Source organism: Hemiscyllium ocellatum, chromosome 24, assembly GCF_020745735.1.
Source record: "Hemiscyllium ocellatum isolate sHemOce1 chromosome 24, sHemOce1.pat.X.cur, whole genome shotgun sequence".
Taxonomy (NCBI): domain Eukaryota; kingdom Metazoa; phylum Chordata; class Chondrichthyes; order Orectolobiformes; family Hemiscylliidae; genus Hemiscyllium; species Hemiscyllium ocellatum.
Genome location: NC_083424.1, coordinates 890,486 through 908,649, shown reverse-complemented (window position 1 = coordinate 908,649; position 18,164 = coordinate 890,486). Strand labels below are relative to the sequence as shown.

The 18,164-nt window shown below is 40.7% G+C and overlaps 1 protein-coding gene across 1 annotated transcript in view; it reads left to right on the top strand.

Annotated features, from left to right (window-relative positions):
- Positions 1-18,164, top strand: part of dnah10 (dynein axonemal heavy chain 10) — a 330,367-nt gene that overhangs the window by 181,136 nt on the left and 131,067 nt on the right. The window contains exons 43-46 of the mRNA XM_060844124.1: positions 1,553-1,769; positions 7,031-7,150; positions 9,035-9,180; positions 13,357-13,509. Of these exons, the coding sequence (XP_060700107.1) occupies positions 1,553-1,769; positions 7,031-7,150; positions 9,035-9,180; positions 13,357-13,509 (636 nt within the window). The remainder of the gene's footprint in view (positions 1-1,552; positions 1,770-7,030; positions 7,151-9,034; positions 9,181-13,356; positions 13,510-18,164) is intronic.

Genomic DNA, 18,164 nt, shown 5'->3' with positions numbered 1-18,164 from the left:
GGAGATCTGTAAATATTGAACCGCTATTCAAATCAGGTCTGAGGCTGAGCCAAATAACAATAGACCAGTCAGTCTTAATTAGTCTGACCTTATTAGAATCAGTACTAAACTACTGGATTAACTGTAATTTGGAAACGCAGATTAATCAGGAATAGACAGGTAAGGAATGGTTGTGTCTTACTGACTTAATTGCATTTTTTGAGGAAGTAACAAGGAGGATTGATGTGGGTAAAGCAATGAACATTGTCTATCTGGTCTTTGGTACTGCAATTTAGCAACATCCCACATGACAAACTGTTAAGAAAAATTAAAACCCATGGGGAAACAGCAGAATGTGGTGAGTTGAATTCAAAATTGGATTACTGAAAGGAAATAAAGGATGATGTGTGACCGCGTGTGGAGTGAGTGGAAAAGTGGCAAATGAAATCCAATCCAGAGAAGTGAGAAGTAGTGCAATTGAGGAGAATAAACAAAACAAAGGAATACAAAAAAAACTGGAGGGTGTTGAGAGAGATAAAGTATTAGACCTAAGAGTGCATGTTAACAGGTAACAAGACAGGTGGATAAGTTGGTAAAGAAAGCATATGGGATGCTTACTTTCATTGGGTGAGGTACTGAAATGTAAAATCAGAGTTGTAATACTGGAACTATACAAAATACTTGTTAGGCCATAGCTGAAGCTTTCAGTACAGTTTTGGTAACCACATTGCAGGAAAGACATAATTGTTCTTAAGAGAGTATAGAGGGGATTTACAAGAATGTTGGCATGGCTTGAAAATTATAGCTTTGAGGAAAGATTGGAAGGCTAAGGTGATATTTCTTAGAACAGAGAAGGCTGATGTATCCATTATGATATCCAAAATAATGAGGGGCTTGGATAGAGTGGACAGAGAAGAAGGTTTTCCCTGAGTGGAGAGATCAGTTACTAAGAGGTGCTGAATTAAAGTGATTGGTAGATTAATTTGAGGGGATAGGAAGAAAAATGTTTTCACCCTGAGTGTGGTAGATGTCTGGAATTCAATGCTCAGTTTTGGGGTTGAGGTAGAAACCCTCAACTCATTAAAAAGGAACCTGGATCCCCTCTGAAGCCTTGGAACCTGACCGGCCACAGACCCAGGCACTGGAATGTAGGATTAGAATGAGCAGCTTGTTTATTCAGCTAGAGCAGACCTGATGGACTAAATTCTCATTTTCTGTGCCATAACTTTTCTACAGTTCTGTAGAAGCTGCTGACTCAGGGACACTAATGCTTCCCTGCTTCCTTGCCCTGCCATTGTTTGTTCACTAGAACCTGTGAGTGATGTTTCTGCTGAACTTTTGCCAAAGACACCACTAAAAAAAAAATGGACCAAATTCTGACCATGCTATTTAGTCTTTCAAAATAGAGATGATTTAGAAAGATAAGATCAAAGGGGAAGGCATTGTTACTTTCTACTGATTTAAGAATGTGTTTTGCTAAAATAACTTCTATCATTACTTACTTTAAAAGTTAGTATTTTGAACAGGAAGGTATGCTGTAAGACAACCATCACTTAGAATAATTGTTCTTCAGGTGGTCCAGCTTGCTAGGATGTTGGACTCTTTCCTTGAGAAAGAGGTGGATAACTTTGACGTTCTAGAATGCTATTTTATTGAGGCCTTGTACTGCTCTTTGGGAGCGTGTCTTCTCGAGGATGGAAGAGTGAAATTTGATGATTATGTGAAACGCCTTGCCAGCATGTCAGCAGTTGAAGCCTCAAATACCCTTGCAGGGCCAGGAGAATTGCCAGGTAAGTTTTTGATCCAGTACTTTGTCTTTTCTGATCATAGAACATAGAACAATACAGTGCAGAACAGGCCTTTCAGCCCTCAATTTTGCCTGTGAACTATTCTCAGCTCGTCCCCCTACACTATCCTAAAATCATCCATGTGCTTATTTAAGGATAGTTTAAATTTCCCTAATGTGACTGAGTTGACTACATGAGCAGGTAGAGCATTCCACGGCCGTACCACTCTCTGAGTAAAGAACCCGCCTCTGACATCTGTCTTAAATCTATCACCCCTCATTTTGTACTTATGCCCCCCGTACACGCTGACGTCATCATCCTAGGAAAAAGACTTTCACTGTCTACCCTATCTAATCCTCTGATCATCTTGAATGTCTCTATCAAATCCCCTCTTGGCCTTCTTCTTGCCAATGAGAACAGGTTCAAGTCTCTCAGCCTTTCCTCATAAGACTTTCCCTCCAGACCAGGCAACATCCTAGTGAATTTCCTCTGTACCTTTTCCAATGCTTCCATATCCTTCCTGAAATATGGGGCCCAGAACTGTACACAATATTCCAACTGTGGCCGCACCAGCGTTTTGTATAATTGCAGCATGATATTGCAGTTCCGGAACTCAATCCCTCTACGAATGAAACCTAACACACCCTATGCCTTTTCAGCAGCAATATCCACCTGGGTGGCAACTTTCAGGGATCTATGTACATGGACTCCAAGATCCCTCTGCACATCCGCACTACCAAGAACCTTTCCATTGACCCAGTACTCTGCCTTCCTGTTATTCTTCCCAAAGTGCATCACCTCACATTTAGCTGCATTGAACTCCATTTGCCACCTCTCAGCCCAATTCTGCAGTTTATCTAAGTCCCCCTGCAACATTCTTCCACACTGTCCACTACTCCACCAACTTTAGTGTCATCTGCAAATTTACTAATCCATCTACCTGTGCCTGTGTTTAAGTCATTTATAAAAATGACAAAGAGCAGTGGTCTCAAAACAGATCCTTGTGGCACACCACTAGTAACCGGACTCTAGGCTGAATACTTTCCATCAACCACCACCCGTTCCCTTCGTTCAGAAAGCCAGTTTCTAATCCAAACTGCTAAATCACCCTCAATTCCATCCCTCTGCATTTTCTCCATCAGCCTACCATGTGGAACCTTATCAAAGGCTTTACTGAAGTCCATGTATACCACATTAACTGCCCTACCCTCATCTACATGCTTGGTCAAGTTCTTAAAAAACTCACTGAGGTTTGTGAGACACGACCTGCCTTTGACGAAACCATGTTGACTACTGAAATCAAATTGTTGCTTGCTAGATGTTTACAAATCTTATCACTTATAATCCTTTCCAAAACCTACAACAGAAGTAAGGCTCACTGGTCTATAATTATCTGGGTCATCTCTACTGCTCTTCTTGAACAAGGGTATAACATTTGCAATTCTCCAGTCCTCTGGTACCAAACCTGTAGACAATGACAACTCAAATATCAAAGCCAAAGGCTCTGCTATCTCCTCCCTAGCTTCCCAGAGAATCCTCAGATAAATCTCATCCGGCCCAGGGGACTTGTTTACTTTCACTCCTTCTAGAATTGATAACACCTGTTCATAATTAATCTCGATCCTTTCGAGTCTAATATCTCATACCTCATTCTTCTCCTCTCCAATATTCTCCTTTGCCTGAGTGAACACTGATGAGAAATGTTCATTTAGCACCTCTCCGATCTCCACAGGGTCCACACACAACTTTCCACTTCTGTCTTTGATTGGCCCTATTCCTACCCTATTCCTATCATATAACTAGAATTTAATGAGGAAAGATGTTGTGATGGCTCTACATTCTAAGTATAAAGATTGCTATAAATCTGAAATCTTGTTAAAAGTAGAGTCAATCGTTTTGTTCGATGTTAGAGAAATTTGAAGAAGTAAAAACTGACGCAATCTCAGGACCAGATGACTCACATCCTAAGGTTCTAAAAGAGATTTTTGCAGAAGTCCATAGTGCATTGATTGTGAATTTCCAATACTCCTAGATTTTAGAACATCTTCGGGAGTATGGCATGGTGGCTCAGTGGTTAGGTTTGCTACTTCCCAGTACTGGAGCCTGGGTTCGATTTCACACTTGGGCGACTGTCTGTATGGAGTTTGCACATTCTTTTCATATTTGCATGTGTTTCCTCTGGGTACTCCGGTTTCCTCCCGCAGTCCAAAGATGTGCAAGTTTGGTGGATTGATCATGCTAAAATACCCATTGTGTCTAGGGATGTGTAGTTAAGTGTGTTGGCCATGGGAAATGCAGGGTTACAGGTATAGGGTATGGGGATGGGCTGCGGTGAGATGCTTTTTGAAGAGTCAGTATGGACTTGTTGGGGCAAATGTCAAGATTATAATGGTGCTGGAAAAGCACAGCGGGTCAGGCAGCATCTGAGGAGCAGGAAAATCAACATTTCGGAAACGGCATTTATGATGAAAAAGGGAAGTCTGCTGTTTGAGAAAGGGCAAATGAAAATAGGGAATTGCAGACCTGTTACAGTTAATCCTCTGTATTCGCAAAATCGTGAATTTGCCTATCCATGCCAAAAAAAAGTCATAACAGAAATCAACATCCATGGGGCCAAATCACATACCGGAATATTTTTAACCATTTTAACCTATTTTAAATGAGCTCTGCACTCAAGAATTTCATCATTTGTGGGAGTTCTCAGGGACAAATCCCTCATGGATATGGAGGAATGAGTGCATTCTGAGAGCAGTCATTCGGAACTTACATTATTTGCTGGAATCTGAAGTAAGGAAATATTAACAATGCCCTTAGAAAATCATAGTATGATCTGAAAGAGAACCAGTCTAGCTTTATGAAAGAGAACATGTTCTTGACAAATTTGATTGATTTCTTGAGTTGTAACTTTTAGGATAGATAAAGGGGTACCCATGGATGTGGTTTAATAGGATTTCTAAAAAAGCATTCAGTAAGGTGTCATCTTTAATAAGGGGTTAATATGTAAAATAAAAGCTCATGGATGGGTTGGTTGGAGAAGGTAATGTATTAGTAGGAATGGAGGATTGGTTCATGGACAGAGAGCAGAGAAGAAACAAGACACTTTCAGGTTGACAGGCAGTAACTAGTGCAAGGATCAGTGCTGGAGGTCAGCTTGTTACCATCTATATTTGTGACTTAAATGAAGAGAAAAAAAGTAATATTTCCAAGTTTGCTGCAAATTAGATTACTTACAGTGTGGAAACAGGCCCTTCGGCCCAACAAGTTCACACCGACCCGCAACACACCCATATCCCTACATTTACCCCTTACCTAACACTACGGGCAATTTTAGCATGGCCAATTCACCTGACCCGCACATCTTTGTGACTGTGGGAGGAAACCAGACCACCCTGAGGAAACCCACGCAGACTCGGGGAGAACATGCAAACTCCACGTAGTCAGTCACCTGAGTCGGGAATTGAACCCAGGTCTCAGGCGCTGTGAGGCAGCAGTGCTAACCACTGTGCCACCGTGCCGCCCTATCTGGATGGGAATCCCAAATCTAGATGTGAATGAAAAAAGGAATTTGGGCAAATTACCTAAGTGGACAATAAGGTGACATATGGAATATAATGTGGAGTTGTGAAAGATTTGCACTTTGATATTAAGAATGGAAAGCATAAAAGTAATGGAACTTTTAAATGTTGATGTTCAGGGAGACTGTGCTCATATTAAGAACACAGAAAGCCAATTAGGGAATCAAATAGTAAGTCTTAGTTTTTTGTAATGGGATTACAATACAAGAATGAGGGAGTCTGCTACAATTACAAAGGGTTTTCGTGAGAACACAATAATGTACGATTTTGGTCTCCATTTGTAAGGAAGGAAGCTTTTACATTGGAGGCAGTTCAGCGAAGTTTCACTAGAGTGGTTCCTGTGATGACAGGGTGGACCTATGATGAGAGGCTGAGTAAATTGTCTTGTACATTGGCGGTAAGGAGGGATTTTGAAAGGACTTGACAGTAAAAACTGAGAGATTGCTTCCTTTGCTGAACAATCTGGAACAAGGGGTCACAGTATTAGGATTAGGGAACAGTCATTTAGGACTGAGATGAGAAGTGTGTCCACTCTGGAAGTTTTTATCCTGGGGATTATGGGGTCTCCATCATTGACTTTATTTAAGGCTTGGATAGACAGATTTTTGGTCTCTCAGGGAACTGAGAGATATAGAGAGCAGGCAGGGAAGCTGCATTATGGCAATATCTCAACCATGATCATGTTGAATGTTAGTCGACTCCTGATCCCATCTCTTATCTCTTTATTGTCTTGTTGTGAAACTAAGAAGTAGCTTGATTTGAATTTATATTCGTTTAGACTGGTGTGCCTGTGTTGGCTCTTTAACAGAGTTATCTGATTATCCTCATTCAGTAACTTTTCCCTGAGAGGCCTGGAAATTTCCTTATTTCAAGGCAATTTACTCATTTTGTTTTGAATGATTTTAAAAAATTTGCTTCCAAATTACAATCAGGCAGTGTATTCCGAATCGTAACAACCTGTTGCATAGAAACTCATGTCATCTCTTGTTCTTGCCAGTCACTTTAAATCTGTATCCTCTGGTTACTGACCCATCTCCCAATGGAAGGGTTTGCCTTATTAACTCTATAAAAATGCCTCATGATTTTGAACACCTCGATCAGATCTTGACTCTGCTCTAGGGGAAACAATTCCAGCTTCTCCACTCTTTTCATTGCACTTCATTGGCTGTAAATCTTGAGAAGTTGTGTGATCATAAAAAGTACTTTTCAAATTCAGGTATTTATTTCTGTGCATAGTTAAAGTCCTTTATTCTGATACAACTCTAGGACTTCTTATCAACAGCTCCTCTAAAGTTTTGACATCCATCTTATAATTTGGTTTCCAGAAATGAGCATATTTTATAAAAGTTTAGCATATTTACTTGCTTTTCTACTCTATTGCAATTAATAAAGCCAATGACTCTGTATTTATAATCACTTCCTTAACCTGCCCTGCCACTTGTTTACAGACACCCCACCATGGACTATATTTTAAAGGGTGGTGTGTTCCCTCTCTGCGCCCCTACCTGTAATGGAAATCAAAAAGAAATGTAATTATTTGTTGCATTTCATCTTAAACATCTGACCAAATTTCTTTGCACATGCCTTCCTCCAAGATAACTTTATTTTCATAGTTGACATGGAACTGTGGAAAACTGTTGAGTTTTGATATTCTGTAATTTTAAGATTGAACTTCTATGTTTGTTGTAGGTCAGCTACCAACACTCTATGACTTTCACTTCGATGATGTGAAACTGAAATGGGTTCCATGGACCAATCTTGTGCCCAAATATGTCCATGATCCTGAAGTAAAATTTATAGATATTCTTGGTAAGTTTTTGTCTTTATGAATTGGGGACCCAGTTATGTAATGTGTTTGAGAGTAGACTATCAGTGTGGGCCCAGAATTCTAGGCTGAAAGACTATTCAATCTGCAATTGCCAGGTTCCAATGTAGGATAGTTTTTGGTAACTTAAATTAAATGCTTAGTAGGCATCAGATGAAAAGCAAACCCAGTACATCACTAATTGGCTATTGTCCCCTTACTCAAACACAGGAAATGGAAAACCCCCACATAGGTATTCTGAGGTGGGGCTTAGGAAGGTGTTGGGTTTGGTTGTAACACTGGTTACACCTGACAATTTAAAAAGATGTCCAGATATGTCCTGTCTTTAAATAGCAGGACAAATCCAAACAGGCCAATTACTGCTCCATCACTCTACCCAATCAACAGCAAAGTGATGTAGGTTTTATTCACAGTACTATCTAACAATGCTTACACAGCAATAATCCACTCATTTTTGATCAATTTGCTAACTCAGCTCCAAAGCTCATTACAGCCTTGGAACCAAGTGTTGAATTCCAGAGATGTGATGAGAATGACTGTCCTTGATTATCAAGGCACAAAGGAAAATACTTCTAGTTATTGGAGGCCAAGGACATTTCTGCAGTTGCTTCTCAAAATAGTGTCCAAGGATCATTCATCTTCAGCCGCTTCATCAATGATTCCTGACGAAGGGCTTTTGTCTGAAACATCAATTTTCCTGCTCTTCCAATGCTGCCTGACCTGCTGTGCTTTTCCAGCATCACTCTAATCTTGACTCTAATCTCCAGTGTCTGCAGTACCCACTTCTGCCTGCTTCATCAATGACCTCCCCTCCATCAAAAGATTATATTTGGGGATATTTGCTGATGATTATACAGTGCATTTGTAACTCAGATCCTGAAGTAGTCCATGTCCATATGCAGCAAGACCTGGACAGTGCTCAGAGGCTTTAATCTGAACAGCAACAAATTACATTTGTGTCAAATGAACGACAGGTAATGACTATATCCAGCAAGAGGGATTCTAATGATTTCCCCTTGACTTTTAATGTCATTCCATCATTAAACCATGGGAATTACCATTGACCAGAAATCTGATCATCTGAATGCACCCTTCCAAACCACACACCATCCTGACTTGGGATAATACCACCATTCCTTCAGTCCCCTCTAAATCATGGATGTATCTACACCACATGGACTACAACAGTTCAGGCAGGCAAGCAGTTCACCACTATTACCTTGTCAAAGGCTATTAGGCAAAGGCCGTAAATGTTGATCTCACCAGCCACATTCACATCTTATTAATGATTTAAATTAAAACACAGAAAGGAGTTTTAATCAGCCTATAGCTGTGTTCTGCGTGTCCTGGTAGTACTTGATGAGCACAAATAAGGTTAATTGTTAAAATTCTATCAAGATACTTTCCATTTTGGATTATAAGAGGGTTATAGTAATGAATTTTGGGATATGGATCTATTTTGCATGAACAATGCAGTTTATTTCAGAAATGCTGATCCCTATGAGAGTGCCTAAATAGAGTCTTCAAAAGAATTAGGTTTAGAATACAGAAGCTGACTGAACCAGGACAGGCAGATATAATTTAGTGGCCATTTATCCCTTGTTTTTATAGTTCCATTATATAAATTGCTATGTCAGCATTTATATTAGAATCTGGTATGTAAACCTGTCACACTCTCATTTGTTTCTGTTCTTCCAGTAGCTGCACTGCAATCACTGGGGCAGATGTTAATTATCACTTAGACATAAACATTTATAAGAGGAAAAAATTGACAGCAACAGTACTGCAATGAAACATGCTTAATATATGTAAATATTGAAATAAACCAATGTACTTTACTATATTAAACTGTGCGAAATAATTTCTAGTTCCTACTGTCGATACAACCCGTATCAGTTGGCTACTTGAACAGATGGTGAAAATTAAACATCCTGTGTTACTTGTGGGAGAATCTGGTACTTCCAAGACTGCTACAACACAGAATTTCCTTAAGAATCTCAGTGCAGATGTCAATGTAAGCGCCAGTGTGCAACTGCCTTCTTGTTACTTTATTCTTTGCAAGAGAGGAGTTTACAGTGGGTTCTTCCAGAGTTCAGTATTAGGACCATTGCTTTACTTGTAATATATAAGACCTGGACGTACGTATGGGATGTGCAGTTAGCAACTTATTGAATAAAATACATGGATAATACAAAAGGTAACAATGTAGTAAACAGTGAATTGCATAAGGGCAGACTTGATGAGGACACAAACAGACTCTTGCAATGGTCAGTCTCATGGTCGATGCAGTTTAATATGATAAATGTGAAGTCATACACTTGGGGAGAAACAACTCTGAGAGACAGAATGATATGAATGGGATTATTCTGTGGGAGGAGAAGTGCAAAGCCGATAGGGACTGGGAGTGACTGTACACAAATAGTGATGGTATAGCAGGTTGAACGTGCAGTTGAAAAAGTGTATGAGGCACTTGGCTCTTTAATTAGGGCAATTGAATATAAAAACAAGGACAACATATTAAACCTTTATAAATCACTGGTGAAGCTTCACTTGGAAAATTGAACACATTCTGGGCACCATACTTTGGGAGGGAAGGAAAGAAGGAAGATGTATGTATGTAAGATGGCACGATCCTGGAGAGAATACAGAGTAATTTTAACAGTCATATACCAAAGATGGAGGCATTCAGTTGTATGGAGAAATTGGAGAAGATAGTTTTTTTTCCCCTTAGAGCAGCAAAGATTAAGAGGTGACCTAATAGGCAGTGTTCAAAACATTGAGGAATTTTGATCAAACAATGAGGGAGAAACTAATTCCTTTGGCAAATGGGTTGGTAACCAGAGAATAGAAATTTTAAACAAATAGCAAAAGAATAAAACGGCTGTTAGGAAACTTTTCTCAGTACGGAGGGTTGTTAAAATCTAGACTATACTACCTGAAAGAGGGATGGAACCAAATTCCAGAAGAATTTTCAAAAGGCAGCTGGATTTCTGGGATTACATGGAAAAAGCCTGGTTAGAATATAGAATATAGAACATTACAATGCAGTACAGGCCCTTCGGCCCTCGATGTTGAATTGACCAATGAAACAAATCTGAAGCTCATCTAATCTAAACTATTCAATTTTCATCCATATGTTTATCCAATGACCATTTAAATGCCCTTAAAGTTGGTGAGTCTACCACTGTTGCAGGCAGGGCATTCCATACCCCTACTACTCGCTGAATACAGAATCTACCTCTAACATCTGTCCTATATCTATCACCCCTCAATTTAAAGCCATATCCCCTTGCGCTTGCCATCACCTTCAGAGGAAAAATGTTCTCACTGTATATTCTGTCTAATCCTTCTGATTATCTTATATTTCTCAATTAAGTCACCCTTCAACCTTCTTCTCTGTAACGAAAGTAGCCTCAAGTCCCTCAGTCTCTCCACATAAGACCTTCCCTCCATACCAGGCAACATCCCAGTAAATCTCCTCTGAAACCTTTCCAAAGCTTCCACATCCTTCCGATAATGCAGTGAGTAGAATTCACATAATACTCAGCAAGTGCAGCCGTACCAGAGTTTTGTACAGCTGCAACATGACCTCGTGGGTCTGGAATTCAATCCCTCTTTCGATAAAAGGGAATACACCATATGCCTTCTTAACAACCCTTTCAACCTGGGTGGCAACTTTCAGGTGTATGGACACTGAGATGTCTCTGCTCATCGACACTAACAAGAATCTTACCATTAGCCCAGTAGTCTGTATTCCAGTTACTCCTTCCAAAGTGAATCACCCTACACTTTTCCACATTAAACTCCATTTGCCACCTGTCAGCCCAGCTCTGCAGCTTATCTTTGTCACTCTGTAACCTGCAACATCCTTTGGCACAATTCACAACTCCACCAACTTTACTGTCATCTACAAATTTGCTTACTATAAAAATGAAAAACAGCAGTGGCCCCAAAACAGATCCTTGCAGTACATCACTAGTAACTGAACTCCAGGATGAACATCTCCCATCAATCACCAACCTCTTTGTTCTTTCAGCTAGCCAATTTCTGATCCAAACTGCCAAATCACCCTCACTCCCATGCCTCCTATGTTGTGCAATAGTCTACCATGGAGAACCTTATCAAACACCTTACTGAGATCCATATACACCAGATCAACCGCTTTACCCTCACCCACCTGTTTGGTCACCTTCTCAAAGAACTCAGTAAGGTTTATGAGGCATGACCTACCCTTCACAAAACCATGTTGACTATCCCTAATCACTTTATTCCTTTCTAGATGATTATAAATCCTATCTCTTAAAACCTTTTCCAACACCTTACCCACAACAGAAGTAAGGCTCACTGGTCTATAACTACCAGGGTTGTCTCTACTCCCCTTCTTAAACAAGGGAACAACATTTGCTATCCTCCAGTCTTCTGGCAGTACTCCTGGAGACAATGACGACATAAAGATCAAAGCCAAAGGCTCAGTAATGTCCTCCCTGGTTTCCCAGAGAATCCTAGGATAAATCCCATCCAGCCCAGGGGACTTATCTATTTTTACACTTTCCAGAATTGCTAACACTTCCTTTTTGTGAGCCTCAAACCTGTCTAATCTAGTAGCCTATATCTTGGTATTCTCCTTGACATAAATGTCTTTTTCCAGTGTGAATACTGACAAAAAATATTCATTTAGCATTTCTCCTATCTCCTTGAGCTCCACACACAACTTCCCCCTACTGTCTTTGATTGGCCCCAATCTTACTCTAGTCATTCTTTTATTCCTGAGTTACTTATAGAAAGCTTTCAGGTTTTTCTTGATCCTAGCTGCCGACTTCTCATGTCCCCTCCTGGCTCTTCTTAGCTCTCTCTTTAGGTCCTTATTGGCTAACTTGTAACTCTCAAGTGCCCAAACTGAGTTTTCACATTCTAACATAAGCCTTCTTCTTCCTCTTGACATGAGATTCAACTTCTTTAGTAAACCACAGCTCCTCGCTCGACCACTTCCTCCCTGCCTGACAGGTACATACTTTACAAGGACATGCAGTGGCTGTTCCATGAATAAACTCCACATTTCAATTGTGCCCATCCCCTGCACTTTCCTTCCCCATCCTATGGATCCTAAATCTTGCTTAATTGCATCATAATTGCCTTTCCCCAACTCCAACTCTTTCCCTGCAGTATATACCTATCCCTTTCCATCGCTAAAGTGAATGTAACCGAATTGTGGTCACTATCACCAAAGTGCTCACCTACCTCCAAATCTTACACCTGGTCTGGTTCATTACCCAGTACCAAATCCAATGTGTCCTCACCCCTTGTTGGTCTGTCTATGTACTGTGTCAGGAAATTGGACATTGGACTAAAACTCACCCATCTAAAGTAATCGAACTATGGTATTTCCAGTCAATGTTTGGAAAGTTAAGGTTAAAGGTTGTGGGACTAAATTGGACAACTCTGTATTGAACTGCTACAGGCACAGTGGGCTGAATGGCTTCTTTTTGTGCTGTAAGATTCTATGATTCTCCCAGTCTTCCTCTGTGACTTTTTCTGAAGTTCGTTGGACATTTTTGACTGGAGCATAGGAGGTTGAGGGGTGACCTTATAGAGGTTTATTAAATCATGAGGAGCACAGATGAGGTGAATAGCAAAGGCCTTTTCCCTCTGGTTGGGGAGTTCAAAACTAGAGGGCATATTTTTAAGGTGAGTGGAGAAGAATTTAGAATGGACCTGAGGGGCACCCTTTTCACACAGAGGGTAGTTCGTCTGCAGAAAGAGCTAAGCTGAAAATGTGTTGCTGGAAAAGCGCAGCAGGTCAGGCAAGGAGCAAGAGAATCAACGTTTCGGGCATGAGCCCTTCTTCAGGCTCATGCCCGAAACGTCGATTCTCCTGCTTCTTGGATGCTGCCTGACCTGCTGCGCTTTTCTAGCAACACATTTTCAGCTCTGATCTCCAGCATCTGTAGTCCTCACTTTCTCCTTGTAGAAAGAGCTACCAGAGAAAATGGCATATACAGGTACAATTACAACATTTACAAGATATTTGGACAGGTACATGAATAGGAAAGATTTAGAGGGTTATGGACCAAATGCAGGCAAATGGGACGATTTGTTTGGGAAACTTGGTTGGACCAAAGGGTCTGTTTCTGTGCTTTATAACCGACTCTATGACTTCAAGGAGTTTCAAATACGTTTCTTGATCATTCAGCTATTGTTGACGATCAACTTCTCATCTCGTACCACCTCAATGGATGTCCAAAGAAACCTTGAGGCAAATGTAGAGAAACGAACCAAAGTTACCTATGGACCACCTATGGGAAAGCGTCTGTTAGTCTTCATTGATGACATGAACATGCCACGGGTAGGTGGATGTGTATTTATTACAAATTAGAAAATTAGAGATTTTTTTCTAAACTATAATTTCCCTTACCACCATAGTGATTATTCCATATTACAGCATAGAACAGCAGGAAATAGTAAGGGTGTACAATAAAAGTAAACTGTCACAAAGATAAAACCCGAGAGCATAACAAGAAGCAGAAATGTGTCATTGAGTACTTTGAGCCCTCTCTGTCATTCAATGAGTTTGTGGCTGATCTTCAACTTATACACCACTTTTTTGTTTATTCCCTTATTCCTTGATGCTGAAGTGTATTCCTCCTCATCTTAGTCCTAAATGCTAAGCAGTTTAGAATAACCAACTATCAGCAGTGACCTACTCACTGACACTTAATTTGCATCTTCCCGGACCACTCAGCTCCTGACCTCATTACAGTTTTAGTTCAAACATGGACAAAAGAGGTGAGGTGAGAGTGACAGTCCTTACGTCAAGGCTGCATTTGACCCAGTGCGACATAACTGAGACTGTGCAAAACTGGAATTAATGGGTATCAAGGGAAGAACTTTCCATGAGTTGGAGTCATATCTGACACATAGGATTGTGGTTGTTGGAGGTCAGTTATTTCAGCTCCAGAACGTCTCTGCAAGAGTTCCTCAGGATAGTGTCCCAGACTTAACCATCTTCAGCTGCTTCATCAATGACTTCCCTTCAATTGTTTGCAATCTGCACAAATGTCATATCAGGATTGATCTCTTTTTGACTCCCACAGCACACTTGGGCTCTCTTGTGTCTTATACATTTGGCAATATCACTATTTCGGATCATGCCCCAGTTTACCCAGTGGTCAGTAATAAGGACACCATAGTAGGTTCGGGGCACAGCTGACTGGATCCATTCATCCTTAAGGATAGCAAGTTTCTCGAGTACTTTTCCAATGAATTCAGAGCTTTCTTAGACATAATTCAGGCTTGGCCAGTAATTCATCCATTCTCTGGGAAACTGCTAAAGCATATGCCACGGTGTTAATTATTTCCAATTCTGCCATAAGAAACGGCAGAAGGGTGAGCAACAACATTTGCTCAGAACACAATTTTAGACGGCCAAGAAGGAGTACTTTGATATGCTCTCGCTGACTAAATTACAGAGGATCACAGCGCTTCAGTCCACACTGAACTCCACGCTCACATAGAGAGTCAAGAAGGAGCTTACTTTTGCAAAACAAAGGTTATTTGAGCTTGGTGGTAAACCGGGCAAGTACTTAGCCCATCTTGCCTGGAAAAAGAGTGCCCCTCAAGTGATCACCTCGATCAGGGAAGGTACTGGAAACCTAACCTGTGATTCTAAAAGCATTAATGTGGCATTTCGGAGATTTTACTCCAAATTGTACCAGTCTGAAAGTTGTGAGGATGGACGGGCTAGGGTGGAATCCTTTTTCATGAATTTGGATCTCCCAGGTGTAACCCCGAACAAGAGTCTCTCCTTAATGTCCCATTGTCAGTGCAAGAGGTGCAGGAGGCACCTGGTACTGATGGATTTCCCAGTGAATTTTATAAGGAATTTATAAACATATTGTCAGGACTGATGCTCAGTATGTTCAATGATTCACACAGTCACGGCCTCCTCCAGCCATCTTTAAGAGAGATTAATATCTCGCTTATTCTTAAAAAAGAGACGGCCCTGGAAGATTGTGCTTCCTTTAGGCCCATCTCATTTTTGAATGTTGATTTCAAAATCCTATCTAAGACTCTCGCATTAAGGCTAGAAACTGTACTGCCTTCCATTATTAAGGAGGATCAGACGGGCTTGATAAAGGTCGTAGATCATCAAATATTGTCAGGAGGTTACTCAATCTGATCCAAGTGTGTCAACAATAGTCAGTACAGGGATTAGTGATCTCTCTAGACACAGAGAAGGCATTTGATCGGGTTGAGTAGCCATACCTTCTTCATACCTCAGATGGTTTGGCTTGGATGGAGTCTTTATCAGGTGAGTAAAGGTTCTTTATAGTGACCCAATGACTGAAGTTCTCACCTAAGGTGTGTGGTCAAGCAGTTTTAATATCTTTAGGGGTAGTCAACAGGGCTGTCCCCTATCGCCGTTGCTTTTCACATTGGTAATTGAGTCGCTGGTGGGGGCCATACATAGGGATCCCACTATATCTGCTCCAGAAGTGGGGACAAAGTCATATAAGATTGCATTGTTATGCAGCTGACGTTCAAGTCAAGCCTAATAGTTTTGGTATCTCATCAGATGCAATGGTGTATTTTTTGGGTTGCAAGATCAACTTCACGAAATCGGAGGCCATTCCTATGAGTGGTCTCCCAAAAATGCCTGGTCTCGAGGGCAAATCTCGATTTCCCTTTAAATGGTCACGGGAGGGGTTTTCTTTACTTAGATATATTCATTACTCCTGTGTTTGATCAGCTGTTTAAAGCTAATTTTGCCCATTTGTTTGAGAGAATCAAACAAGATCTTCGAAGATGAGAGGGCTTCCAATTTCTTGGTTAGGTTGGATGGCCCTCATTAAAATGAATATTTGCATGTACTCTATGCAAATGCTTCCTTTGATCTTTACCAGGCAAACATGCAGGAGACTGATTGGCTGGTTCAGTTCTTTCATCTGGCATCGCAAGCGACCCCTTATTAAATTAACTAAATTACAGCTACCCCACAGATTGGGGGGGGATGGACCTCCCAGATATTAAAAAAAGTATCAGTTAAATACATTGTTATCTTCCAAGAGTGACTGAGCCTGTGGGGACCCTCTTTCAATATGGTTAGACATAGGAGCTTCTCAGGCAGGATGCCCCCTTACTAGCTTACTGTTCCTGGACAAATGAGGACAGTTAAGAAATATTGCCTTAACCCAATAGTTATAAATACTGTTAAAGCATGGAAGGCAATGTGGCAGAGTAAAGGCAATATTGCCGAAACATAATTTCTTACATCCATAGTTAATATGCCAGATTCTCAACCGCAGATAATGGACTTGGGGTTTAAACTATGGGCAGTTAGGGGTGTGTTTTGCCTGGGTGATTTATTTGAGGGGGACACATTGATGTCTTTTGACCAGTTAGCTGGAAATACGGGTTGTCCAGTAGGGACCTCTTCCGTTTTTTTTTCAAATTAGGGACTTCATTCAAAAAAAAACCTACACTTTTAGCTGCTTCCTATAGATCTGACACAGAAAAGAGGGTGCTTAGTGCTAAAAACACACCTTTTGCCAGTAATCTCTTTCACCTGTTGAGAGAGGACTCATCAGACAAGACCGAGCGACTTTGCAAGGTATGAGAGAGGGATCTGGGCGTGGAAATCTCCTCTGAGATACGAGAGGATATTTGGGAAAATGCAAGAAGGATCTTGCTTGACAATAGGACCCATGCCTTGCAATTGAAGATTCTCCACAGGGCCCACTTGGCTCCAGATCGTCTCTCTAAATTTAAAAGGGGGTATCTCCAACATGTCCCAAATGCAAAATGAGTATGGGTACTCTCACTCATAGTCTCTGGTCCTGCCACAGGCTCTGGACGTACTGGAATGCTGTGGTAGGCAAAGTAGAGAGGGTCTTCGGGACAGAGGTGGAGATGGATCCAGTATCTCCTCTTCTTGGTCTGACCAGTGTACTTCCTTTCGACGTGCACAAAAAAAGATTTTCAGTAGCCTCAGTTTTTGTGCAAGAAAGAACATCCTGTTAGGGTGGGTGTCTGAAAATCCTCGGGGGTCCTCGGGCTGGCGTAAGCTAGTTGTGGAGCATATCCCTTTGGATTTTCTCACAAGCATGGTGCACCATAAACCGAGAATTTCTCGAAGATGTGGTGGCCTTTTTTGGACTGCCTAGGCACAGATGCGTCTGCCACATTAATAAGGGCTTTTATATAGCCATAACGATTGTGTTTAATGAGTCTTATACCTCGAGAGGAAGAATTACGAATACATGAATATGTATAAATTTATTTATCTTGATGGTTGAGAGCTACTGGTTTGTTTTGTTGAGCCATGTTACAATTGTTATTACTTGTTAGTTAGGTGTTAGTCATTATTCATTGATTTATGTATTTAGTGATTTCTTTATTTTTATTTTATATATACGTATTTATACACGAATATAGATCTGTGCTTTTTCTTTGTACTGTTTTGAATATTTTAAAAATCTTTTCTCAATAAAAATATATTTATAAAATAATAAATATTAGGTATTGTTACCATGGAAGAGAATGGGATATAACCAACTAATTTGAAAGAAATAGAGCTCCTGTTATACAGATCTGAGTGAATTCCCAGTCAAATAAGAATGCATCAGAACAGGATCAGGAATAGACCATTTTCCCCTCAAGCCTGCTGTGGCATATAATACAATTCTAGCTGATCCCACCCCCTTGCCATATTGCTGTTCTTAGCTGTACCATACATAGATGATAATTGATAGCTGACAGGTAGATACAATTCCTACAGTGAAAGAAGGTTAGTGGATTATTAGTAATTCAGTGGGTGTTCTTCCTGTTGTCAAGCTAGCCCTGCTTAAGATTGACATTCTGCTGCTTTCTCTGGCAAGCCAGGAAAGTACAGAGACCAGTAGAACATCCAAACCAGGCCCAGAGGTTCATGATAAGGAGTCTGTCAATGGTGTTCCAAAGCACACGGGACAATTCTTCAAGTCTTGCACTAAGGGCAACAGA